Genomic DNA, 26,861 nt, shown 5'->3' with positions numbered 1-26,861 from the left:
CTCCGGGAGAAACACCTTTTTCTGGACTGTGTCCAGAATCATTCCTAGGAACAGTAGACGTGTCGTTGGAATCAGCTGCGATTTTGGAATATTTAGGATCCACCCGTGCTGACGTAACACTACCTGAGATAGTGCTACTCCGACTTCTAACTGTTCCCTGGACCTTGCCCTTATCAGGAGATCGTCCAAGTAAGGGATAATTAAGATGCCTTTTCTTCGAAGAAGAATCATCATTTCGGCCATTACCTTGGTAAAGACCCGAGGTGCCGTGGACAACCCAAACGGCAGCGTCTGAAACTGATAATGACAGTTTTGTACTACAAACCTGAGGTACCCTTGGTGAGACGGGTAGATTGGGACGTGGAGATAAGCATCCTTGATGTCCAGAGACACCATATAGTCCCCTTCTTCCAGGTTTGCTATCACCGCTCTGAGTGATTCCATCTTGAATTTGAACCTCTTTATGTAAGTGTTCAGGGATTTTAGATTTAAAATTGGTCTCACCGAGCCGTCCGGCTTCGGTACCACAAACAGCGTGGAATAATACCCCTTTCCCTGTTGTAGGAGGGGTACCTTGATTATCACCTGCTGGGAATACAGCTTGTGAATGGCTTCCAAAACTGCCTCCCTGTCGGAGGGAGACTTTGGTAGAGCAGACTTCAGGAACCGGCGAGGGGGAAACGCCTCGAATTCCAGTTTGTACCCCTGCGATACCACCTGTAGAATCCAGGGGTCCACTTGCGAGTGAGCCCACTGCGCGTTGAAATTCTTGAGACGGGCCCCCACCATGTCTGAGTCTGCTTGTAAAGCCCCAGCGTCATGCTGAAGACTTGGCAGAAGCAGGGGAGGGCTTCTGCTCCTGGGAAGCGGCTGCATGGTGCAGTCTTTTTCCCCTTCCTCTGCCCCGGGGCAGGAAGGAATGGCCTTTAGCTCGCTTGTACTTATGGGAACGAAAGGACTGAGTTTGAAAAGACGGTGTCTTTTTCTGCTGATATGAAGTGACCTGGGGTAAAAAGGTGGATTTTCCAGCCGTTGCCGTGGCCACCAGGTCCGATAGACCAGCCCCAAATAACTCCTCCCCTTTATACGGCAATACTTCCATATGTCGTTTGGAATCCGCATCGCCTGACCACTGTCGCATCCATAACGCTCTTCTGGCAGAAATGGACATAGCACTTACTCTTGATGCCAGGGTGCAAATATCCCTCTGTGCATCACGCATATATAGTAATGCATCCTTCAAATGCTCTATAGTTAACAGTATATTGTCCCTATCCAGGGTATCAATATTTTCAGTCAGGGAATCCGACCACGCGACGCCAGCACTGCACATCCAGGCTGAAGCGATTGCTGGTCGCAGTATAACACCAGTATGTGTGTATATACTTTTAAGAATATTTTCCAGCCTTCTATCTGCTGGTTCTTTGAGGGTGGCCGTATCAGGAGACGGTAACGCTACTTGTTTAGATAAACGTGTGAGCGCCTTATCTACCCTAGGGGGTGTTTCCCAACGTGTCCTAACCTCTAACGGGAAAGGATATAGTGCCAATAATTTTTTAGAAATTAGCAGTTTTTTGTCGGGGGAAACCCACGCTTTATCACACACCTCATTTAACTCATCTGACTCAGGGAAAACTATTGGTAGTTTTTTCACACCCCACATAATACCCTTCTTTGTGGTACTTGTAGTGTCAGAAATGTTCAATGCTTCCTTCATTGCCGTGATCATGTAACGTGTGGCCCTACTGGACATTACGTTTGTCTCCTCACCGTCGACACTAGACTCAGTATCTGTGTCTGGATCTGTGTCGACCCACTGAGGTAACGGGCGTTTTAGGGCCCCTGACGGTGTCTGATACGCCTGGACAGGCACTAATTGATTTGCCGGCTGTCTCATGTCATCAACCGTTCTTTGCAAAGTGCTGACATTATCACTTAATTCTTTAAATACGATCATCCAGTCAGGTGTCGACTCCCTAGGGGGTGACATCACTAACCCAGGCAATTGCTCCGCCTCCACATCATTTTCCTCCTCATACATGTCGACACACACGTACCGACACACCGCACACACACCGGGAATGCTCTGATAGAGGACAGGACCCCACAAGCCCTTTGGAGAGACAGAGGGAGAGTCTGCCAGCACACACCAAGCGCTATATATATATACAGGGATAACCTTATATAAGTGTTAATCCCTTATAGCTGCTGTTTATATCGTTTTTAGCTGCCAATAGTGCCCCCCCTTCTCTTTTTTACCCTGATTCAGTAGCAAGTCTGCAGGGGAGAGTCAGGGAGCCGTCCTTCCAGCGGAGCTGTGAGGGAAAATGGCGCTTGTGTGCGGAGGAGATAGGCTCCGCCCCTTCACGACGTCCTTATCTCCCGCTTTTTCTGTAAAAAATGGCAGGGGTTAAAATACATCCATATAGCCCCAGAGCTATATGTGATGTATTCTTTAGCCAATCTAAGGTATATCATGTTATATTGCGTCTCAGGGCGCTCCCCCCCAGCGCCCTGCACCCTCAGTGACCGGAGTGTGAAGTGTGCTGAGAGCAATGGCGCACAGCTGCGGTGCTGTGCGCTACCTTAGTCTGAAGACAGGATCGTCTTCTGCCGCCGATTTCACCGGACCTCTTCGCTCTTCTGGCTCTGTAAGGGGGCCGGCGGCGCGGCTCCGGGACCCATCCAGGCTGAACCTGTGATCGTCCCTCTGGAGCTAATGTCCAGTAGCCTAAGAAACCCGATCCACTCTGCACGCAGGTGAGTCCGTTTCTTCTCCCCTTAGTCCCACGATGCAGTGAGCCTGTTGCCAGCAGGACTCACTGAAAATAAAAAACCTAAAATATACTTTTATTCTAAGCAGCTCAGGAGAGCCACCTAGCCTGCACCCTTCTCGTTCGGGCACAAAAATCTAACTGAGGCTTGGAGGAGGGTCATAGGGGGAGCCAGTGCACACCACCTGATCCTAAAGCTTTTATTCTTGTGCCCTGTCTCCTGCGGAGCCGCTATTCCCCATGGTCCTTACGGAGTCCCAGCATCCACTAGGACGTCAGAGAAAATAATGATCTGAGCAGTGCTTTAAATCAGCTAGAGTTGCTGCGGAATAGGGTGCTGCAATCTGATGGGTATCAATGGCAATGAAAAATTACAGTTTTTACTGTTTTATTTTATCCTGAATCCCACCGTCGATGCCTGAAGGTCTCATTTTGACTAAAACTCCCACCCTTAGTAAATTTACCATTGAAGTGTCTCCTACACTACAATGTCACTATTAAGGGAACTGTAAACAGAGACATTTATCAAGACATTCATAAAGTTAACAGAGAGAGAGCGTCCGTTTTTCCTGCTGCCACTATCTGCCGAGATCTCCATTCAGTGCCTGCTGTCAGCTTGTGCCGCAATATTGATCACTCCAATCACGGACCACTGAATCAGGTCAGCCAGACACCAATATTGCCGGCGAGAAAGTCCGTTTGACAGCACTCTGACCGATTCGATCCCTGTTCACAAGGGACTGTGACCAGCAGTGGTGAGTCACCTAGGCGTTGCCACACAACCAGCAACACGAGTATTCATCCTAGCTACAGTATAGACTATAGAGGCACGCTGCACTTTGCAACACTTAACATCAGATGCCCTCTTCAGTGACTTAAACAAACAACATTTCACTTACCCAAATATAGTATCAAGTCCAAGTTAAAACACCAGCATCAAAAGACCCACTGGGAACCAGAAACTAATATTGAAGAATAATCCCCTCTGCCCCTCTACCCCCACTCAATTACTGGAGTTTCCCCTAGAAGGCTGGGCTTATAATACCTGGTAAATACTATTTTATTTGCAAAACTGTTTATAGCTGTATCAGAAAAATAACTTTTTCTTAATTTGCAATTTATTTTAAGAGTATCTGCAGGGGGGACCACCCCCCGAGTGTGGATTCCAACCACCAGGATTCCGCCATCAGTATCCTGACCGCAGGGATCCCAAAAGCCGGGAAACTAACTGCTTCTCTTTTAACAATATATATCCATATATTTATTTGTTTGAGTAAGTCATGTGTTAGCTAATAAATATACAAACATTTAACCCCTTCAGTGGTGACTTTTTTGAATTTGGTCACTCTTCCCAGGGTGGGTTTTTAATTTTTTTACCTGCACCTTGCCAGGGGTTTCATGCGCATTGCCAGGGGTTTCATGCGCTGTGTCATGCTTTTTGCCAGGGGTTTTATGCTCTGATCCATGCTCGTTGCCACAGGGAATGCTTGTTGCCTTAGGGAATGCTCGTTCCCTGGGGTAGCTAGGGATGGCCATCGACCATCGATGATTCAAAATGATTGATGGTCTATGACCGATGCTGAACCAGATAGCTTCCCACCATCAATGGTTCAATACAAAATTGTTTTTTTTTTTTGTTTGTTTTTTAAAGTGTTAAGGTGTGTACACACGGTGCGATATGCACTTAACTTTTCTTACGATTTTGACTATGTAGTCAAAATCGTAAGGAAAGTTAGTGCATATTGCACCACGTGTACACAGCTTGCGATGTCGCTCCCTGACGCCCACTAAGCCAAGCCCACTGGTTCGCCCGCATTATTACTGTAAAGCAGGCATGACCATCGATGTGTAAAACCATCGATGAATCCATTCCAGATGGTTTTGCACCATCAAGGTTATCCATCGATGGAGACCATCGATGGATAACCCACCTATGGTCATCCCTAGGGGCAGCATCTGCTGGTGGGCACTAGCCCACCAGCACTAAAAAAATCCTCTCTCCCGCTCCTCGCTTGTACTTCGTTCGCTCGGCTGGCAGAGTTTTGCGGAATGATGCAATTGTGTCATGACGTCACGACGCGGTCGCGTCATTCTTCAACAGTCCACCGGCCGAGTGGAATGCAAGGAGGAGGGAGGGGGAGCAGTGGCATGCATCGGAAAATTTCCGGGATAGCAGTCTACACAGCGCAGCTGGCCCCAGAAATTATCCAGCCATACCACTGAAACAGTTAAAAGAGAAGCTATCTCTAACTTTATTCAGTGAATAGATAAATCATTTGACTAATACTGATTTTCACCACTGGGATAGTCACAATTGCATGTTTTTCTCAAATTTGCATTCTGTCCCTTGTTATCATTGCATGATATTTAATATTCATGCCGGCTATACTATTTGGTACACTGCACATGTGCAGTATGGGTCTTTCATCCTCGTTCGCAAATCAGCTGCCGATGTAAGGTGATTGACAGCTGTTTGGAGGTATGGATGGGGCGGCGATGGGCTCTGTTCCACAAACAGAGACGTGTCACCTCTGTTTTGCCGGGGTGCCGAGGCCTCCGTCTTCCAACAGAGATTACCTGGCCTCAGTGATGAAGCTGTGCCGGTCAGTTTGCGTAACCTTAAGGTTATTCAGCTGGCCGATGGTGTCGCAGAGTGATCCAAGGCTGCGTCCTTGGAGGCTGCGGTGAATCCCACATGCATGCAGGCGGTGTCACGTTATACCAAGCAATGAACTTGAATCAAGTCCTACTGTATGTGCATTGTTGCTATTTTTGTTTTTGTATTTTTTTTTAAATCTTCAATAAAATACTTAATTTAAAAATAATAAATAAATCAGATGTCTCATCTCTATCCCACATCACAGGAACTTACAGGAACAAAAATAATAATAATAACAACAACAACAACAACAACAAACACCACCATTTAAATGTAGGTCAAAGTGTATTCTTAAATATGTATATAATATAAGGGCTCCCATACAACTCTATACTGCACAGCGTGTCAATGACAGGAACACTGGAGGCAACACAGAAACTGATGCCCGTTGTCACAGCTTTTACTAGGTCTTGCTGCTTTGAGCATTGAGCGCTTGACTTTAACAGTTCTGTGTATAAGGCCTAACAGAATTAAATAAGACTTACAGTTCCTAACATCGCCTTGCAGCTGTAGAATCTGTGGGACTGGCATAGTAAGAACCACAACATCAAAGGTTTCGGGGCTCCCAGACTTCCTGCACACCTCCCATCTTGCATCTCGAAGGTTTATCTGTGTGACGTGTCGCTCGTAATGGACATCAGCACCTGCTTAGAGTGGAAGGGATAGTTAACATTTACTTTGACTGTAAAAAGATTAAAATGTACCCACTACATACACATATGGGCCTATACAGTTGAGTGCAAGTTAGTTTTAAAGATGTGTCTTGTGTGTTTTCGGTCTCTGCATACTCTGCAGCTGCACGTACACAACTATGGATGACAATGGAGTTATCTGCATTTCAGTCTTTCAGTCTTATCCCCATTTGCGGCCGAAGGAACGGAGCTGGGTGGAAATGGGTTGTTCTCACATAGGCAAAGTTTAGTGAGGGAGTGCTGAGGGCATGTGAACAGATTTGTGGGTCATTCAGAGTTGTGTGTACGCATGTTTTGCCTGACAGATCATTAGCTGGTGTAAGTGCAATGGATAACAAGGAAACCAAGCATACAGATGGTGGCGATCAGATTCTGCATACAGCAAATGTATATGCAAGCAATGCGAGTGGGATTACGCCCACTTTGCATTTAACGCTGCATTCAAACAAAAAACTGTTGCCTAGGAAACAGTGATGCTACTCAAGCACTGCACGACCGATATTTTTGCATCCGTGGTCCCCAACATATTATTATTTTCCATTATCACAAATATTTTATCTGCCCTTAAATTGGTGCTTTTTAATTAAGCTAGCAGGAGACCGAATGCCAGAGGGAGGATTTGTTAGCTCTGGAGACAAAGGTAACATGTAATCACCCAAAAAGCCTGATGATGTCATGGATATAATAGTGATTTAACGCTGCACTGATGCAATGTACAGAAGCGATCTATGGGCCTAATTCAGAGTTGATCGCTGCAGCAAATTTGTTAGCAGTTGGGCAAAACCACGGAGGTCATTCCGAGTTGATCGCTCGCTAGCAACTTTTTGCAGCGCTGCGATCAGGTCAATACTCTGCAAAACTGGGCATGCGTATGGAGAAACGCGTAAAGGCTACCCCCGTGAGGACCACAACACTGCCGGGCTCTGTCTCCACTGTTCCACTGCCAGTCTACAGCCGCGCTCCTTTCCACGTGTACCCTGAGAAACATCTCATCAAGCTCGCCCCTAATTGTGGAGTATGGAGCACGGGCTGACAGGGACACTGTGAGCGGCGCTGCTGACAGCCACTCTTTCCTCTCCTCATACGGCATTTGGATCCAGAGAGGTGTATGCTCCTTCTCCCTCCGCTGCATCAGATAATGGGAAGTTTATTGCTATTGAACTCCAGCAGCGGTGAGCATCAGATTTACTTCTAAAAAACCATCATTCTGTGGAACTTTATTCAAACATAGTAGAAAAAGCTACCAACATTTGAGACAGTGATTGATTTACAGACAATTACCGGATCAGTTACAGGTTGTGGAACCCTCTGGGGGTGTGTCAAGCACCAATAATTTATTTGACTTTTTAGAATAACCTTTTAGAATAACTTTGTTTTTAATTTTGTCTAATATATGTTGTGCATGTATTAAAGTATTTACTATATTTTTAATTGCAATTGCGCTCTCATTTATTTCCAAATATAATCACCCAAAAAGCCTGATGATGTCATGGATATAATAGTGATTTAACGCTGCACTGATGCAATGTACAGAAGCGATCTATGGGCCTAATTCAGAGTTGATCGCTGCAGCAAATTTGTTAGCAGTTGGGCAAAACCACGGAGGTCATTCCGAGTTGATCGCTCGCTAGCAACTTTTTGCAGCGCTGCGATCAGGTCAAAACTCTGCAAAACTGGGCATGCGTATGCACCGCAATGCGCAGGCGTGTCGTACAGGTACAAAGCGGATCGGTGCTGAGTGATTTAACGAAGAATCCATTCGCACAGCCGATCGCAAGGAGATTGACAGGTATAGGGCGTTTGTGGGTGTCAACTGACCGGTTTCTGGGAGTGTTTGGAAAAACGTAGGCAGGCACCAGCGATGAACGAGCGCGGGGCCGCACATCGTTCATCGCTGGTGCCTCCACACTGAAAGATATGAATGGTATCTCGTTCATTAATGAACAAGATCGTTCATATCTTTCACTCATGTCGCACAGTGTGTAGGACCTATTACTCTCTCTGCAGATGTTATATCGCCGCCCCCCCCCCCCCCCAGTGCACATGGTTTTGCCCCAACTGCTAACAAATTTGCTGCTGCGATCAACTCTGAATTACCCCCTATGATTCTGTACTTCTTGAACCATATACAATATAGAGACCATAAAAAAATCTATAATAAAATTTATGGAAGAAGCTGACCTGTTCCGCCAATGTATCATTTTACCTGCTACTGTAGTGTACATCTACATTATACTGTACATGCTTAAGTGTTATTACTGCAGATGCTGGGAGACTTTTTTTGACTACTTTAACCCATGGGATCCTGAGATAGAAGAGACCGAGCTATTGAGCCATTAACACTACCACCATACACCTAAGCAGCATTACTTACATAAAAAAGGAGGGTTATGGTAGACTTACCATGGTTAACTCTCTTTCTGCGAGGTACATTGGGTTCCACAGGGAAACATCGGGGGTGAGTGGATCTTGATCCAGGGGCACCAATAGGCTAAAGCTTTATTAGGCTGTCCCAGGCCTCCTCTGTAAACCCCGCCTCCAGGCACTGGAACTCAGTTTCGTTAGCCAGTCAAATGCAGGAGCAGGCAAGAGAGAAGGCGGATGTTAGTCACATAGAACCACATTCTCACGACAGAAAAAGGGACCAGTGGCTAATGCCATACAAACCCATAGAAGCTAGATGTGTCAGGGTGGGTGCCCTGTGGAAACCAATGTACCTCGCAGAAAGACAGTTAACCATGGTAAGTCTACCATAATTCTCCTTTTCTGCAGCAGGGTACATTGTGTTCACAGGGAAACATCGGCGATGTCCTAAAGTATACCCTTAGTGGGTATGAGAACATCCTGGGAGGCGGAAGTATCAAAGGCATAGAACCTAATGAACGTGTTCACTGAGGACCACGTAGCCGCCCTGCACAATTGCTCTGCGGACGTGCCATGGCAAGAAGGTCCAACAGACCGAGTTGAATGGACTTTAACAGCAGCAGTACTCCAGCCTGTGCATAAGCTTGTGCAATCACCATTCTAATCCATCTGGCTAAGGTTTGCTTATTCGCAGGCCAGCCACGTTAGTGAAAACCAAACAAGACAAAAAGGGAATCTGACCTCCTAATAGAGCCAGTTCTCTCCACATATATATGGAGAGCCCTTACCACATCCAAAGACCCCTCTTTGGAGGACAAATCAGAAGGGTGGACGACAGGACAAGGCGCCTAAGTCCGACACCCTTCTTGCAATAGCCAGCAAGAACAGGACCTTGGCCGTGAGCCACTTAAAGTCCACCGTGGGCTTGTTGGAAGCTTACCGTCAGTTGCAGATGATTAAGGAGGACATCGTGGGAGTTCGCCAGAATCAGCAAGTCGTCCAGATACAGCAGGATTCTCACTCCCTGGCGACGGAGATGTGCAGTCATTACGCCGATGACCTTGGTGAAGATCCGAGGAGCCGTAGCCAGTCCAAATGGCAGAGCCCGGAACTGATAGTGGAGGTCCCCAATAGCAAACCACAGATACTGCTGATGCGACATGGCAATAGGTATATGCAGGTACGCATCCTGAATATCCAGGTATTCCATATAGTCTCCGGATTCCATAGCCAGTACAGTTGAGCGCAATGTTTCCATACAGAATTTGGACACTCTCACAAACTTGTTCAGTGATTTGAGGTTGAGTATAGGCCAGAAAGATCCATTGGGTTTCGGAACTAGAAACAGGGTCAAGTAGTAACCTCTGCCTCTGTGGGACAGAGGTACCGGAACTACCACTCCTGTATTCAGGAGGGAACTCACAACCTTTTGCAAAGCTTGTGCATTTAACGGATCCTACGGGATAACCGTTGTACAAAACTGGCGAGGGGGACGTCACTTGAATAAGATTGCGTACCCGTGAGATTCAACTTCCAGCACCCATGTGTCTGAAGTGGTCTTTAACCAGACCTGGGTGAACTGCAAAAGTCGGCTTCCCACCATGGGGTCCCCCAAGGGGAGGCACGCCCCATCATGCGGCATTTGTCTTGTTTAGAAGCAGGCTGATGGGCCACCAAGGACTGCTTTGCCTTGGGCTTTGTGGTTTTGGGAGCACAAGACTGTCTCGGGTATGCCTGACTTTTTGCTTTCCCTTGAGGCCGAAAGGAATGAAAAGTGGTACCTTTTGCCTTCTGTAAGAAGGATTAGTATTTGGGAGAAAATCAGTCTTAGCAGCTGCTAATTCAGACACAATTTTATTAAGGTCTTCCCCAAACATAATGTCCCCCTTAAAGGGGAGTACCTCCAAGGTTGTTTTGGAGTCTAGGTTCACCTTCCATGACCTCAACCACAGAATACGGCTAGCAAGGACAGACGTAGTCGACGCCCATCTCGGAGGATGCCTCCTGAATGTAATAGGCGGCGGTGGTAATGTGAGACAGGTAATGTCTGGCATTGTCAGATATATTCTCAGGCAGCTCTTCCTCTAATGCCTGAACCCATGCTTCAATACCTTTTGCAGCCCAAGAGGCTGCAATAGTGGGTCTATATACAGCACCTGTAAGGGAGTAAAGGGAGTAAATATATTTCAGACATCTCTCCACACGCTTATCTGTCGGTTCCTCCAGTGAAGTGACAGTGGTGACAGGCAGAGTGGATGACACCACTTATACCCCTTTTACACTCGCATGAAAATCCCGGGATATTGCACGTGAACGCGCATCATCCCGGGATTTCTGTCAGTGTGAAAGGGTACAGGGACAATTTCCCGGGTCGAGCATCCCGGGATTTCATCCCAGGTCTAAAGCAGGGTTGAACCCGGGACCGTCCCGGGAAGCTGGGTAGTGTGAAAGGGCCCGTCCCGGAATTCACTACCCGGGACTGTTAAAAGGCCTCCGATTGGAGCTTTCATGGGCTCAGAAAAGATGATGTCATCTTTCAGAGCCCTGGGGAGCGTCCTTGATGCGTGTGAGGAAGGCAGCATGGCGACCTGGACAGACCAGGAGGTTAGAGAGTTGCTGAGCATTAGGGGAGAGGAGGAAATAATGAGGCAGATCACAGGCACAGTTAAAGATGCAGTCATTTATAAAAACATCTCCAAGATGCTGGAAGCCAGGGGAATCATCCGCACACAGCAGCAAGTGTTAAACAAAATGAAAACTCTTAAAAAGCAGTTTCTGAAGGTGCATGACAACAACAGGAAAAAGAGCGGTGTTGGCCGTATCGACTGGCAGTACTATGACATCTGTGCCAATATCTTTGGAAACACAGCTATATGCAGTCCGGTGAGTCTGTCTTCCAGTTCACAGTACACTGCTACAGAAGGCACTCCAGAAGAGACACAGACAAGCAGTGACGTCTGTCCGTCATCACCGTTGTTAATTGACGACACACCTGAGGACAGCGACACATCCTCCCAGTCGTCCATAAACACATCCAGAAACGACGACAGCATAACTGCAACCATTGAAGACGTCGTGGAAGCTCAGACCAGTGACAGTGGGACTGTACAAAGTGCCGTCACCGTCACCCCAACTTTACAGAAAAACAGTAAGTACATGTTTACTCATAGCACAAATCCACAATTGTTAATCATCCGGTTATGTGTGTAGTATGAGTGGCCAGTGTGGCGGCAGCGTGGCAAGCGCAAATGAGCCCATTGCAGGATCACTGCGCTCAGCACGCTGCTGGCACGGTGGCACGCTTTGCAATTTCTGCCCCCACCCAGGGGGGCTTTGCATTTTTATAAATAGTTCAATGTTGCAGAGTAGCTAGTGTGTAGGTGGATTATAATGCCACAAACACATGTTTGCTAACGCTGCTATTTTTATATACGCTCATTTTGTATTTCTTCTCTTCACAGTTTACACCGTACCGCCTAGAAGGAAGAAATTGAACAGAGCGGAGCAAGTGGCTAAAGCCATGTCAAATGTCCTTGTCGACCAACTCCGAGAGATGGACGCTACAATGTCCGCACAGGAGGATGCAAGGCTCGACAGGTTTCTAGAGGCAGAACGCCAAATGCATGATGCATTCCTTTCCCAAGTCATGACAATGCAGGAACGCATGAGTAGAGAGCAGTATGACCGCCACAGGGAATTGCACCAAATGAACATGGCGTTCTATGAGCGTATGACCAATACCTCAAGAGCACCAATCCAACACCACAACTCACAATACCCCCCTGAGCAGGGTTTTTCATCATTTACTCCTGGTCCATACTATGCCCCAAATACTGCACCATCTAGTGCGCAAAGCCCAGAGTTTACTGTATTGCGCAATTTGCCGTGAATCACAGTGAATTTCTTTTTTTTGTTGTTATTTGTTGTTAAATAACCACAGTGTGGTCATTGTTTATGCACAACTGTTTGTGCCTTCTTTCTTTTTTTTTTATGTTGTTTTGTATAGTGTCTACATTAAAGCACTTTTTATTTATTTTTTACACAGTAATAATATACTGCAGGGACACTGTGGTTTATGGTGTTGTATCTACAAGCCTACCAGTGTTGTTTTTTTTTTTTTATGCCAAACAAAACTTGTTTGCAAATCTATGCATAACATTCCCATTTGTGCGTAACAGTAGACCATGTTTGCAGTGTTTTCTACATTGTTTCTGCATATATACAAAGTTTGTGGCAATGTGGTTTTTTTGGAAAAACATAAATATTGAAACCAAAGATCAAAGGTGGAATACAAAATAAAAAAAAATAAGAATTTACTTACCGATAATTCTATTTCTCATAGTCCGTAGTGGATGCTGGGGACTCCGTCAGGACCATGGGAATAGCGGCTCCGCAGGAGACAGGGCACAAAAAGTAAGCTTTTAGGATCACATGGTGTGTACTGGCTCCTCCCCCTATGACCCTCCTCCAAGCCTCAGTTAGGTACTGTGCCCGGACGAGCGTACACAATAAGGAAGGATCTTGAATCCCGGGTAAGACTCATACCAGCCACACCAATCACACCGTACAACTTGTGATTTGAACCCAGTTAACAGTATGATAACAACGAAGAAGCCTCTGAAAAGATGGCTCACAACAATAACAACCCGATTTTTGTAACAATAACTATGTACAAGTATTGCAGACAATCCGCACTTGGGATGGGCGCCCAGCATCCACTACGGACTATGAGAAATAGAATTATCGGTAAGTAAATTCTTATTTTCTCTAACGTCCTAGTGGATGCTGGGGACTCCGTCAGGACCATGGGGATTATACCAAAGCTCCCAAACGGGCGGGAGAGTGCGGATGACTCTGCAGCACCGAATGAGAGAACTCCAGGTCCTCCTTAGCCAGAGTATCAAATTTGTAAAATTTTACAAACGTGTTCTCCCCTGACCACGTAGCTGCTCGGCAAAGTTGTAATGCCGAGACCCCTCGGGCAGCCGCCCAAGATGAGCCCACCTTCCTTGTGGAGTGGGCATTTACAGATTTAGGCTGTGGCAGGCCTGCCACAGAATGTGCAAGTTGGATTGTGCTACAGATCCAACGAGCAATCGTCTGCTTAGACGCAGGAGCACCCATCTTGTTGGGTGCATACAGGATAAACAGCGAGTCAGATTTTCTGACTCCAGCCGTCCTTGAAATATATATTTTCAATGCTCTGACAACGTCCAGCAACTTGGAGTCCTCCAAGTCGCTAGTAGCCGCAGGCACCACAATAGGCTGGTTCAAGTGAAAAGCCGAAACCACCTTAGGCAGAAACTGAGGACGCGTCCGCAGTTCTGCCCTGTCCGAATGGAAAATCAGATATGGGCTTTTGTACGATAAAGCCGCCAACTCTGATACTCTCCTGGCTGAAGCCAGGGCCAGTAGCATGGTTACTTTCCATGTAAGATACTTCAAATCTACCGATTTGAGCGGCTCAAACCAATGGGATTTGAGAAAATCCAAAACTACGTTGAGATCCCACGGTGCCACTGGAGGCACAATCGGGGGCTGTATATGTAGTACACCTTTGACAAAGGTTTGTACTTAAGGCACTGAAGCCAATTCTTTCTGGAAGAAAATCGATAAGGCCGAAATTTGAACCTTAATAGACCCCAATTTGAGGCCCATAGACAATCCTGCCTGCAGGAAATGTAGGAATCGACCCAATTGAAATTCCTCCGTTGGGGCCTTCTTGGCCTCACACCACGCAACATATTTTCTCCAAATGCGGTGATAATGTTGTGCGGTCACTTCCTTCCTGGCTTTAATCAAGGTAGGAATAACTTCCTCTGGAATGCCCTTTTCTTTTAGAATCCGGCGTTCAACCGCCATGCCGTCAAACGCAGTCGCGGTAAGTCTTGGAACATACAAGGTCCCTGCTGAAGCAGATCCCTTCTTAACGGTAGAGGCCACGGCTCTTCCGTGAGCATCTCTTGAAGTTCCGGGTACCAAGTCCTTCTCGGCCAATCCGGAGCCACGAGTATTGTTCTTACTCCCCGTAGCCGTATAATTCTCAGTACCTTTGGTATGAGAGGCAGAGGAGGAAACACATACACGGACTGGTACACCCACGGTGTTACCAGAGCGTCCACAGCTATTGCCTGAGGGTCTCTTGACCTGGCGCAATATCTGTCCAGTTTCTTGTTGAGGCGGGACGCCATCATGTCCACCTTTGGTTTTTCCCAACGGTTCACAATCATGTGGAAGACTTCTGGATGAAGTCCCCACTCTCCCGGGTGGAGGTCGTGTCTGCTGAGGAAGTCTGCTTCCCAGTTGTCCACTCCCGGAATGAACACTGCTGACAGTGCTATGACATGATTTTCCGCCCAGCGAAGAATCCTTGCAGCTTCTGTCATTGCTCTTCTGCTTCTCGTGCCGCCCTGTCTGTTTACGTGGGCGACTGCCGTGATGTTGTCCGACTGGATCAACACCGGCTGACCCTGAAGCAGCGGTTTTGCCAGGCTTAGAGCATTGTAAATCGCTCTTAGCTCCAGTATATTTATGTGAAGAGACGTCTCCAGGTTTGACCACACGCCCTGGAAGTTTCTTCCCTGTGTGACTGCTCCCCAGCCTCTTAGGCTGGCATCCGTAGTCACCAGGACCCAGTCCTGTATGCCGAATCTGCGGCCCTCTAACAGATGGGCACTCTGCAACCACCACAGAAGAGACACCCTTGTTCTTGGTGACAGTGTTATCCGCTGATGCATGTGCAGATGCGATCCGGACCATTTGTCCAGCAGATCCCACTGAAATATTCGTGCGTGGAATCTGCCGAATGGAATTGCTTCGTAAGAAGCCACCATCTTTCCCAGGACTCTTGTGCATTGATGTACTGACACATTTCCTGGTTTTAGGAGGTTCCTGACAAGTTCGGATAACTCCCTTGCTTTCTCCTCCGGGAGAAACACCTTTTTCTGAACAGTGTCCAGAATCATTCCCAGGAACAGCAGACGTGTCGTCGGGGTTAATTGAGATTTTGGAAGATTCAGAATCCACCCGTGTTGTTGAAGCACTACTTGGGTTAGTGCTACTCCGACTTCCAGCTGTTCTCTGGACCTTGCTCTTATCAGGAGATCGTCCAAGTAAGGGATAATTAATACGCCTTTTCTTCGTAGAAGAACCATCATTTCGGCCATTACCTTGGTAAAGACCCGAGGTGCCGTGGATAAACCAAACGGCAGCGTTTGAAACTGATAATGACAGTTTTGTATCACGAACCTGAGATACCCTTGGTGTGAAGGGTAAATTGGGACATGCAGATAAGCATCTTTTATGTCCAGGGACACCATGAAGTCCCCTTCTTCCAGATTCGCTATCACTGCTCTGAGTGACTCCATCTTGAACTTGAATTTCTGTATGTACAGGTTCAATGATTTCAGATTTAGAATAGGTCTTACCGAACCGTCCGGCTTCGGTACCACAAATAGTGTGGAATAATACCCCTTTCCCTGTTGTAGGAGGGGTACCTTGACTATCACCTGCTGAGAATACAGCTTGTGAATGGCTTCCAATACCGTCGCCCTTTCTGAGGGAGACGTTGGTAAAGCAGACTTTAGGAACCGGCGAGGGGGAGACTTTTCGAATTCCAACTTGTAACCCTGAGATACTACCTGCAGGATCCAAGGGTCCACCTGTGAGCGCGCCCACTGTGTGCTGAAAATCTTTAGTCGACCCCCCACCGCCCCTGAGTCCGCTTGCACAGCCCCAGCGTCATGCTGAGGGCTTTGTAGAAGCCGGGGAGGGCTTCTGTTCGTGGGAAGTAGTTGCTTGCCGCAACCTCTTACCCCTTCCTTTGCCTCTGGGCAAATATGACTGTCCTTTTGCCCGCTTGTTCTTATAGGAACGAAAGGACTGCGGCTGAAAAGACGGTGTCTTTTTCTGTTGGGAGGTGACCTGAGGTAAAAAAGTGGATTTTCCGGCTGTTGCCGTGGCCACCAGATCCGATAGACCGACCCCAAATAATTCCTCTCCTTTATACGGCAATACTTCCATATGCCGTTTGGAATCCGCATCACCTGACCACTGTCGCGTCCATAAACTTCTTCTGGCAGATATGGACATCGCACTTACTCTCGATGCCAGAGTGCAAATATCCCTCTGAGCATCTCGCATATAAAGAAAAGCATCCTTTAATTGCTCTATAGTCAATAAAATACTGTCCCTATCCAGGGTATCAATATTTTCAGTCAGGGAATCCGACCACACCACCCCAGCACTGCACATCCAGGCTGAGGCTATTGCTGGTCGCAGTATAACACCAGTATGTGTGTATATACTCTTCAGGGTAGTTTCCAGACTCCTATCAGCTGGATCCTTGAGGGCGGCCGTATCAGGAGACGGTAACGCCACTTGTTTTGATAAGCGTGTGAGCGCCTTATCCACCCTAGGGGGTGTTTCCCAGCGCGCCCTAACCTCTGGTGTGAAAGGGTATAATGCCAATAACTTCTTTGAAATTAGCAGTTTTCTATCGGGGTTAACCCACGCTTCATCACACACGTCATTCAATTCCTCTGATTCTGGAAAAGCTACAGGTAGTTTTTTCACACCCCACATAATACCCCCCTTTGAGGTACCTGCAGTATCAGAGATATGCAAAGCCTCCTTCATTGCCGTGATCATATAACGTGTGGCCCTATTGGAAAATACGTTTATTTCTTCACCGTCGACACTAGATTCATCTGTGTCGGTACCTGTGTCGACTGACTGAGGTAAGGGACGTTTTACAGCCCCTGACGGTGCCTGAGACGCCTGGACAGGTACTAACTGGTTTTCCGGCCGTCTCATGTCGTCAACTGACTTTTGCAGCGTGCTAACATTATCACGTAATTCCATAATTAAAGCCATCCATTCCGGTGTCGACTCCCTAGGGGGTGACATCACCATTACCGGCAATTGCTCCGCCTCCACACCAACATCGTCCTCATACATGTCGACACACACGTACCGACACACAGCAGACACACAGGGAATGCTCTTATCGAAGACAGGACCCCACTAGCCCTTTGGGGAGACAGAGGGAGAGTTTGCCAGCACACACCAAAGCGCTATAAAAATGTATATAAACAACCCTAAAAGGTGTTGTTTCTGTTATATGCGCTTAATATATAAAAATATCGCCAAAATATGCCCCCCTTCTCTGTTTTACCTTGTTTCTGTAGTGCAGTGCAGGGGAGAGTCCTGGGAGTCTTCCTCACAGCGGAGCTGAGCAGGAAAATGGCGCTGTGTGCTGAAGAGAATAGGCCCCGCCCCCTCAAACGGCGGGCTCTTCTCCCGGAGTTTGCGATATATGGCAGGGGTTAAATACATCCATATAGCCTCAAGGGCTATATGTGATGTATTTTAGCCATAGAAAAAGGTATTATACATTGCTGCCCAGGGCGCCCCCCCCCCAGCGCCCTGCACCCTCAGTGACCGCTGGTGTGAAGTGTGCCGACAACAATGGCGCACAGCTGCAGTGCTGTGCGCTACCTTATGAAGACTGAAAGTCTTCTGCCGCCTGTTTCCGGACCTCTGGACCTCTTCAACTTCGGCATCTGCAAGGGGGGTCGGCGGCACGGCTCCGGGACCGGACTCCATGGCTGGGCCTGTGTTCGATCCCTCTGGAGCTAATGGTGTCCAGTAGCCTAAGAAGCAAATCCATCCTGCACGCAGGTGAGTTCACTTCTCTCCCCTAAGTCCCTCGTAGCAGTGAGCCTGTTGCCAGCAGGACTCACTGAAAATAAGAAACCTAAAAAACTTTTTCTAAGCAGCTCTTTATGAGAGCCACCTAGATTGCACCCTGCTCGGACGGGCACAAAAACCTAACTGAGGCTTGGAGGAGGGTCATAGGGGGAGGAGCCAGTACACACCATGTGATCCTAAAAGCTTACTTTTTGTGCCCTGTCTCCTGCGGAGCCGCTATTCCCATGGTCCTGACGGAGTCCCCAGCATCCACTAGGACGTTAGAGAAATGTAATTCACCAAACATGTTGTGCTGATTCTTAAACACTATTGTACCAGTGCTGCAAGGTTGGACGTAATAGTGTGGCGTATTTGTTCTGCAGCGGAGTTTGAGGCAGTCCCAAACAAAGCACCTTCCACATGTGGGTTTATAACCTCAGGGTCCTGCACAGTCCACTCAGGAAGGAATAGCTCATTTTTCAGTTCACAGATGTTGTGCAGTATACAGCACGCAGCTACTACATTAGGCATATTCTTTAGGTCCACATCATTGCGCTTCATCAAACAACGCCATCTTCCTTTTAACCTGCCAAAGGCGTTCTCAACCACCATCCTTGCTGAACTCAGGGTGTGAGTATAGGTTTGTTGCTCTGGGGTTAACTGGACCTGTTGGGTGTAGCCTTTCATAATCCAGGGGCGTAAAGGGTATGCAGCATCCCCGATGATGTGGACAAGGATCTCCACCCCATTCACAATCTTTGCACACTCTTTGGGGAACAGCCAGCCTCCCTGCTTCTCCTCACGATGTTGTACAGGTCAGAATTGGCAAGAACTCGGGAGTCATGAGATCGGCCTGGCCAGCCAATAAACACATCTAGGAAACTAAAGAACAGTAAAATTGAAAAAAGTTAGAATGTAAAACTCACACATGCAACTCATCCCACCACCCCAAAAATAAACACTTACCAATATTTGTGGTCCACAACAGCCTGTAATATGATGGAGTGCCAGCCCTTCCTATTAAAATAGTCAGCATGGTTGTCACATGGGGCAATAATGGGGATGTGTGTCCCATCAATCGCTCCTCCACACTGCGGATAGCCTCGCTTCACAAATCCTTTGATGGTATCCTGTAAGCGCTGTCCTTGTGGTAGAGATATGAAGCGCTTGTATAAGGTAGATACAATTGCTTTAGTCACCTGGTGGACTATGACACAGCAGGTGGAGATCGCAACACCGAACAAGCATGAGACTGAGCGGTACTCTCCTGGGGTAGCATACCACCACAATGCAATAGCTAATCTCCTGCGTGCCTCGATGGGTCTCCTAAGCCTGGTGGTCTGCATGCCAAGTGCTGGGGTAAGTAATTCCAGGATGTAGTTAAAGGTTGCACGAGACACACGGAAGTTAGCCATCCACTCCTCATCCTGGTAAGCTTCCACGGTCCTCATAAAGGCTTCTCCGTGCCGGCGATCTCTGGACCAAAATGAGCGGTTAGGGCCCATACTCACGCTCAGTATGGTACTCATCCTGGATGATATGAGGGCTCTCCTCCTGCACAAATATTGGCGGCGACTAGCAGCCCTATCCAGCATAAATTGCGCCCTCCTCCTCCTCATAAAATATATGTGCAGTATACTGCACAGTGTGACAAGCTGCATCATGCTGTCACTGGCTGTATGAAACATCTGCAAAGCAGAAAGAATCATGAGCTCAGGCATACACACTGGTACTCCGTCGGCCATGACTGCAGCAATGGTGTGAGCAGGCACCACCCCTCCCTTTGTTGACTAGTGTGACCTCATCAATGTGAGCCAGAAAAGGCCATTTCTAATGACATACATGTGCATTTGCAGGGATATCCCGGGATCAGTGTAAATGGGGCTGTCCCGGGTCGATCCCAGGTCTTAGTGCAGTGTGAAAGGGGTCAGTCCCGGGAAGGCATCCTGGGACGCATCCCGGGAAGCAACCCGGGTGTGACCCGGGAGTGCGAGTGTAAAAGGGGTACAAGCGGGTGAAATGAGAATCAACCGGCGGTGGATTTTCCCACTTATTTAATAACTCCTCAGGGAGAGGATAGTGAGCCAAGGTCCATTTAGACAGAGGGAATTTCTTCCCTGGATTAGACCAGCGTTCCTGCCTAATGTCCACCAAATGGTCAGAATGGGGTAATAGATTTTTTACCACCTTCTGCTGTTTAAACATATCCGTTTTCTTAGCCACAGTAGTGGAATCCTCATCGTCAGTGATTTGTAGGATTTGCTTAATAGCAACCACTAGGGCAGGGACATCAATTTGCAATGGAAAATCCTGATTCAGTGTCTGACGGGACAGTATGTTCCCCCTCCTCTGCAGATGAAACATCTGAGAGATTTGTGGATTGTGAGGAGGAAGCAGCCCGCTTAGATGACCCAGAGACACGGGAGTGACCTGGAGTAGATTTTTGCCTGACCAAGGATTGATTTAATTGCTGCAACTGGTTAGACAAATTTTCCGCCCAAGGCGGATTAACCATAGGGACAATATGTGGCTCTAGTGGCACAGGTGGTCCCATACGGGGCGTAATGCGTTCCACAAGAGTACCTAGTAGGTTTCTGAATGCAGCCCAGGGTGGCTCCTGATTGGTTACAGGAGCTGCAGACTGGTTGGGAGATGTATGACACAGACCATCATAAAAAACTTTCCCCTCTAGTAAATCCTTGGTGCATGCTCTGCATGATACAGGAGCGTCCACAGACTTACTGCCCTCCTTGTTAGACATTGTACACAAATGCAACAACAAAGCGGTTTAGTACGATAAAGCCAGACAGAGTACAATACCTGCGAATAAATACGTTAGTATGTCACTGTAGACACATTACACAACACCTGCGAATAAATCCGGTATTATGTGACTAAGTACACAGTAGAATACACGTAATGGGTAAATATACACTATATATACAGACGCACCTAGTGCCTTAGGGTACAGAATATAGTGATAGATATATCTGGGTAACACTGAAAGTGAAGCCACACAGCAGATACAGGCACACACAGTCACAGGCAATGCAAATAATTATTATAACAATAAAACTGCACTGGACTAGTATATGCACAGATAAATATATATAAAACACAGCACGGTCCTAGACCGGAGGTATATATCAGAATACTCGTACAATATATCCTGTAATAGGTACACTCTTTCTTAACTAACGCTGTCTGTATAAAGACATGTAGAATACTCAAGTGTTTGTAAAGTCACGGCGCTGTATACAGGCGGCTTTACAAGGGAGACCTTGCCCTGCAATCCCGGAGACCAGTCGCAGCTATGCTTAGAAGATGGCGCCCAGCGTCTCAGTCAAGGAGTGAGGGAGAGTGTGAGGCAGCTCCAGGGTGGGAAAATATGCAGTAGATGGCGCCCTGGGCCGAGGGAGGGGCTACAGGTCAAGTGCTGGCTCCCCTATGCTGGTCCTCACCGCCGGTACTACAGAGTCTTCTTAAAAATAGGATTTTAAATACCTTTTTCTCCTTTTCTCATAGTCCATAAGAGATATTGGGGACAGATTAGTACGATGGGGTATAGACGGGTCCAAAGGAGCCAGTGCATTTTAAATTTATTCAACTGGGTGTGCTCGCTCCTCCCATCTATGCCTCCTCCTACATGTCAGTTATAGGTAAAACAGTGCCCGAAGTAGAATGACATATTTGAGAGAAGGAACATAACAATAAGTGTGGTGAGATTTACACACCAGCACACCATAACATAACCGGGCCAGCAACGGCTGGTAACAGGAACAGCAACAGCTGAACAGGTAACACATAACAGAGAACCTACAGTAAGTCACCGCACAGAGGCGGGCGCCCAATATCCCTTATGGACTACGAGAAAAGGATTTACCGGTAGGTACTTAAAATCCTATTTTCTCTAGCATCCATAAGCGATATTGGGGACAGATTAGTACAATGGGGATGTCCCAAAGCTTCCAGAACGGGTGGGAACGTGCGGAGACATCTGCAGTACCGCCTGCCCAAACTGGCTATCCTCTTTGGCCAGGGTATCAAACTTGTAGAACTTCACAATGGTGTTCTTCCCCGACCAGGTAGCAGCTCGGCATAGTTGCAGGGCCGAGACTCCACGGGCAGCCACCCAGGAAAACCCCACTGATCTTGTAGAGTGGGCCTTCAGAGACTGTGGAACAGGTATGGCTGCCGCCTGTTGGATAGTAAGCCGAATCCAACGAGCAATAGACTTGTTTGAAGCAGGGCAACACTTTTTCTGCGCATTATACAGCACGAACAAGGAATCCGTCTTTCTGATCCAAGCCGTCGTCTTGACATAGATTTTCAAGGCTCACACTGCATCCAATGCCTCCGAAGGAGCAGAAGTGCCAGAACTGGACGGAATCACAATAATAAGATTTTACTTACCGATAAATCTATTTCTCGTAGTCCGTAGTGGATGCTGGGGACTCCGTCAGGACCATGGGGGATTAGCGGCTCCGCAGGAGACAGGGCACAAAAAATAAAGCTTTAGGATCAGGTGGTGTGCACTGGCTCCTCCCCCTATGACCCTCCTCCAAGCCTCAGTTAGGATACTGTGCCCGGACGAGCGTACACAATAAGGAAGGATTTTGAATCCCGGGTAAGACTCATACCAGCCACACCAATCACACCGTACAACTTGTGATCTGAACCCAGTTAACAGTATGACAAACGTAGGAGCCTCTGAACAGACGGCTCACAACAATAACAACCCGATTTTTTTGTAACAATAACTATGTACAAGTATTGCAGACAATCCGCACTTGGGATGGGCGCCCAGCATCCACTACGGACTACGAGAAATAGATTTATCGGTAAGTAAAATCTTATTTTCTCTGACGTCCTAGTGGATGCTGGGGACTCCGTCAGGACCATGGGGATTATACCAAAGCTCCCAAACGGGCGGGAGAGTGCGGATGACTCTGCAGCACCGAATGAGAGAACTCCAGGTCCTCTTTAGCCAGGGTATCAAATTTGTAGAATTTTACAAACGTGTTCTCCCCCGACCACGTAGCTGCTCGGCAGAGTTGTAATGCCGAGACCCCTCGGGCAGCCGCCCAGGATGAGCCCACCTTCCTTGTGGAATGGGCCTTGACAGATTTAGGCTGTGGCAGGCCTGCCACAGAATGTGCAAGTTGAATTGTGCTACAAATCCAACGAGCAATCGTCTGCTTAGAAGCAGGAGCACCCAGCTTGTTGGGTGCATACAGTATAAACAGCGAGTCAGATTTTCTGACTCCAGCCGTCCTTGAAATATATATTTTCAATGCCCTGACAACGTCCAGCAACTTGGAATCCTCCAAATCGCTAGTAGCCGCAGGCACCACAATAGGCTGGTTCAGGTGAAACGCTGACACCACCTTAGGCAGAAACTGAGGACGCGTCCGCAGTTCTGCCCTGTCCGAATGGAAAATCAGATATGGGCTTTTATACGATAAAGCCGCCAATTCTGACACTCTCCTGGCTGAAGCCAGGGTCAGTAGCATGGTTACTTTCCATGTAAGATATTTCAAATCCACCGATTTGAGTGGCTCAAACCAATGGGATTTGAGAAAATCCAAAACTACATTAAGGTCCCACGGAGCCACTGGGGGCACAACCGGGGGCTGTATATGTAGTACTCCTTTTACAAAAGTCTGGACTTCAGGAACTGAAGCCAATTCTTTCTGGAAGAAAATCGACAGGGCCGAAATTTGAACCTTAATGGACCCCAATTTGAGGCCCATAGACAATCCTGTTTGCAGGAAATGTAGGAATCGACCCAATTGAAATTCCTCCGTGGGGGCCTTCCTGGCCTCACACCACGCAACATATTTTCTCCAAATGCGGTGATAATGTTGTGCAGTCACCTCCTTCCTGGCTTTTACCAGTGTAGGAATGACCTCTTCCGGAATGCCTTTTTCCCTTAGAATTCGGCGTTCAACCGCCATGCCGTCAAACGCAGCCGCGGTAAGTCTTGGAATAGACACGGTCCCTGCTGAAGCAGGTCCCGTCTTAACGGTAGAGGCCACGGATCTTCCGTGAGCATCTCCTGAAGTTCCGGGTACCAAGTTCTTCTTGGCCAATCCGGAGCCACGAGTATCGTTCTTACTCCCCTTTGCCGTATAATTCTCAGTACTTTTGGTATGAGAGGCAGAGGAGGAAACACATACACTGACTGAAACACCCACGGTGTTACCAGAGCGTCCACAGCTATTGCCTGAGGGTCTCTTGACCTGGCGCAATACCTGTCCAGTTTTTTGTTGAGGCGAGACGCCATCATATCCACCTTTGGTTTTTCCCAACGGTTCACAATCATGTGGAAGACTTCTGGATGAAGTCCCCACTCTCCCGGGTGTAGATCGTGTCTGCTGAGGAAGTCTGCTTCCCAGTTGTCCACTCCCGGAATGAACACTGCTGACAGTGCTATCACATGATCTTCCGCCTAGCGAAGAATCCTTGCAGCTTCTGCCATTGCTCTCCTGCTTCTTGTGCCGCCCTGTCTGTTTACGTGGGCGACTGCCGTGATGTTGTCCGACTGGATCAACACCGGCTGACCCTGAAGCAGGGGTTTTGCCAGGCTTAGAGCATTGTAAATCGCTCTTAGCTCCAGTATATTTATGTGAAGAGACATCTCCAGGCTTGACCATACTCCCTGGAAGTTTCTTCCCTGTGTGACCGCTCCCCAGCCTCTCAGACTGGCATCCGTGGTCACCAGGACCCAGTCCTGTATGCCGAATCTGCGGCCCTCTAACAGATGAGCACTCTGCAACCACCACAGAAGAGACACCCTTGTCCGTGGCGATAAGGTTATCCGCTGATGCATCTGCAGATGCGATCCGGACCATTTGTCCAGCAGATCCCACTGAAAAGTTCGTGCGTGGAATCTGACGAATGGAATCGCTTCGTAAGAAGCCACCATCTTTCCCAGGACTCTTGTGCATTGATGCACAGACACTTTCCCTGGTTTTAGGAGGTTCCTGACAAGTTCGGATAACTCCCTGGCTTTCTCCTCCGGAAGAAACACCTTTTTCTGAACCGTGTCCAGAATCATTCCCAGGAACAGCAGACGTGTCGTCGGGGTCAATTGAGATTTTGGAAAATTCAGAATCCACCCGTGCTGTTGCAGCACTACTTGGGTTAGTGCTACTACGTCCCCCAGCTGTTCCCTGGACCTTGCCCTTATCAGGAGATCGTCCAAGTAAGGGATAATTAATACGCCTTTTCTTCGCAGAAGAAACATCATTTCGGCCATTACCTTGGTAAAGACCCGAGGTGCCGTGGACAATCCAAACGGCAGCGTCTGAAACTGATAATGACAGTTTTGCACCACGAACCTGAGGTACCCTTGATGTGAAGGGCAAATTGGGACATGCAGGTAAGCATCCTTGATGTCCAGGGACACCATAAAGTCCCCTTCTTCCAGATTCGCTATCACTGCTCTGAGTGACTCCATCTTGAACTTGAATTTTTGTATGTACAGGTTCAAAGATTTCAGATTTAGAATAGGTCTTACCGAGCCGTCCGGCTTCGGTACCACAAATAGTGTGGAATAATACCCCTTTCCCTGTTGTAGGAGGGGTACCTTGACTATCACCTGCTGAGAATACAGCTTGTGAATGGCTTCCAATACCGTCGCCCTGTCTGAGGGAGACGTTGGCAGAGCAGACTTTAGGAACCGGCGAGGGGGAGACTTCTCGAATTCCAACCTGTAACCCTGAGATACTATCTGCAGGATCCAGGGGTCCACCTGTGAGTGAGCCCACTGTGCGCTGAAATTCTTGAGTCGACCCCCCACCGCCCCTGAGTCCGCTTGTAAAGCCCCAACGTCATGCTGAGGGCTTTGCAGAAGCCGGGGAGGGCTTCTGCTCCTGGGAAGAAGCTGCTTGGTGCACTCTCTTACCCTTTCCTTTGCCTCGGGGCAAATATGACTGTCCTTTCGCCCGCTTGTTCCTATAGGAACGAAAGGACTGCGGCTGAAAAGACGGTGTCTTTTTCTGTTGGGAGGGGACCTGAGGTAAAAAGGTGGATTTCCCGGCTGTTGCCGTGGCCACCAAATCCGATAGACCGACCCCAAATAATTCCTCCCCCTTATACGGCAATACTTCCATATGCCGTTTGGAATCCGCATCACCTGACCATTGTCGCGTCCATAAACTTCTTCTGGCAGATATGGACATCGCACTTACTCTCGATGCCAGAGTGCAAATATCCCTCTGAGCATCTCGCATATAAAGAAAAGCATCCTTTAATTGCTCTAAAGTCAATAAAATACTGTCCCTATCTAGGGTATCAATATTTTCTGTCAGGGAATCCGACCAAACCACCCCAGCACTGCACATCCATGCAGAGGCGATGGCTGGTCGCAGTATAACACCAGTATGAGTGTATATACTTTTCAGGGTAGTTTCCAGCCTCCTATCCGCTGGATCCTTGAGGGCGGCCGTTTCAGGAGACGGTAACGCCACTTGTTTTGATAAGCGTGTGAGCGCCTTATCCACCCTAGGGGGTGTTTCCCAGCGCGCCCTAACCTCTGGCGGGAAAGGATATAATGCCAATAACTTCTTTGAAATTAGCAGTTTTCTATCAGGGTTAACCCACGCTTCATCACACACTTCATTCAATTCGTCTGATTCAGGAAAAACTACAGGTAGTTTTTTCAGACCCCACATAATA

The 26,861-nt window shown here is 47.8% G+C and overlaps 1 protein-coding gene across 3 annotated transcripts in view; it reads right to left on the bottom strand.

Annotated features, from left to right (window-relative positions):
* Nucleotides 1-26,861, bottom strand: part of RNLS (renalase, FAD dependent amine oxidase) — a 627,109-nt gene that overhangs the window by 412,535 nt on the left and 187,713 nt on the right. For 2 of the 3 annotated variants that reach the window (XM_063961709.1, XM_063961707.1), the window contains one exon: nt 5,919-6,080. In XM_063961709.1, coding sequence (XP_063817779.1) covers nt 5,919-6,080 — 162 coding nt within the window. The remainder of the gene's footprint in view (nt 1-5,918; nt 6,081-26,861) is intronic. The other variant, XM_063961708.1, reaches the window with a different exon arrangement.

This window comes from Pseudophryne corroboree, chromosome 3 (genome assembly GCF_028390025.1).
Source record: "Pseudophryne corroboree isolate aPseCor3 chromosome 3, aPseCor3.hap2, whole genome shotgun sequence".
Taxonomy (NCBI): domain Eukaryota; kingdom Metazoa; phylum Chordata; class Amphibia; order Anura; family Myobatrachidae; genus Pseudophryne; species Pseudophryne corroboree.
Note: the sequence above shows the minus strand (reverse complement) of the source record. Positions and strands in the feature narration are given on the sequence as shown.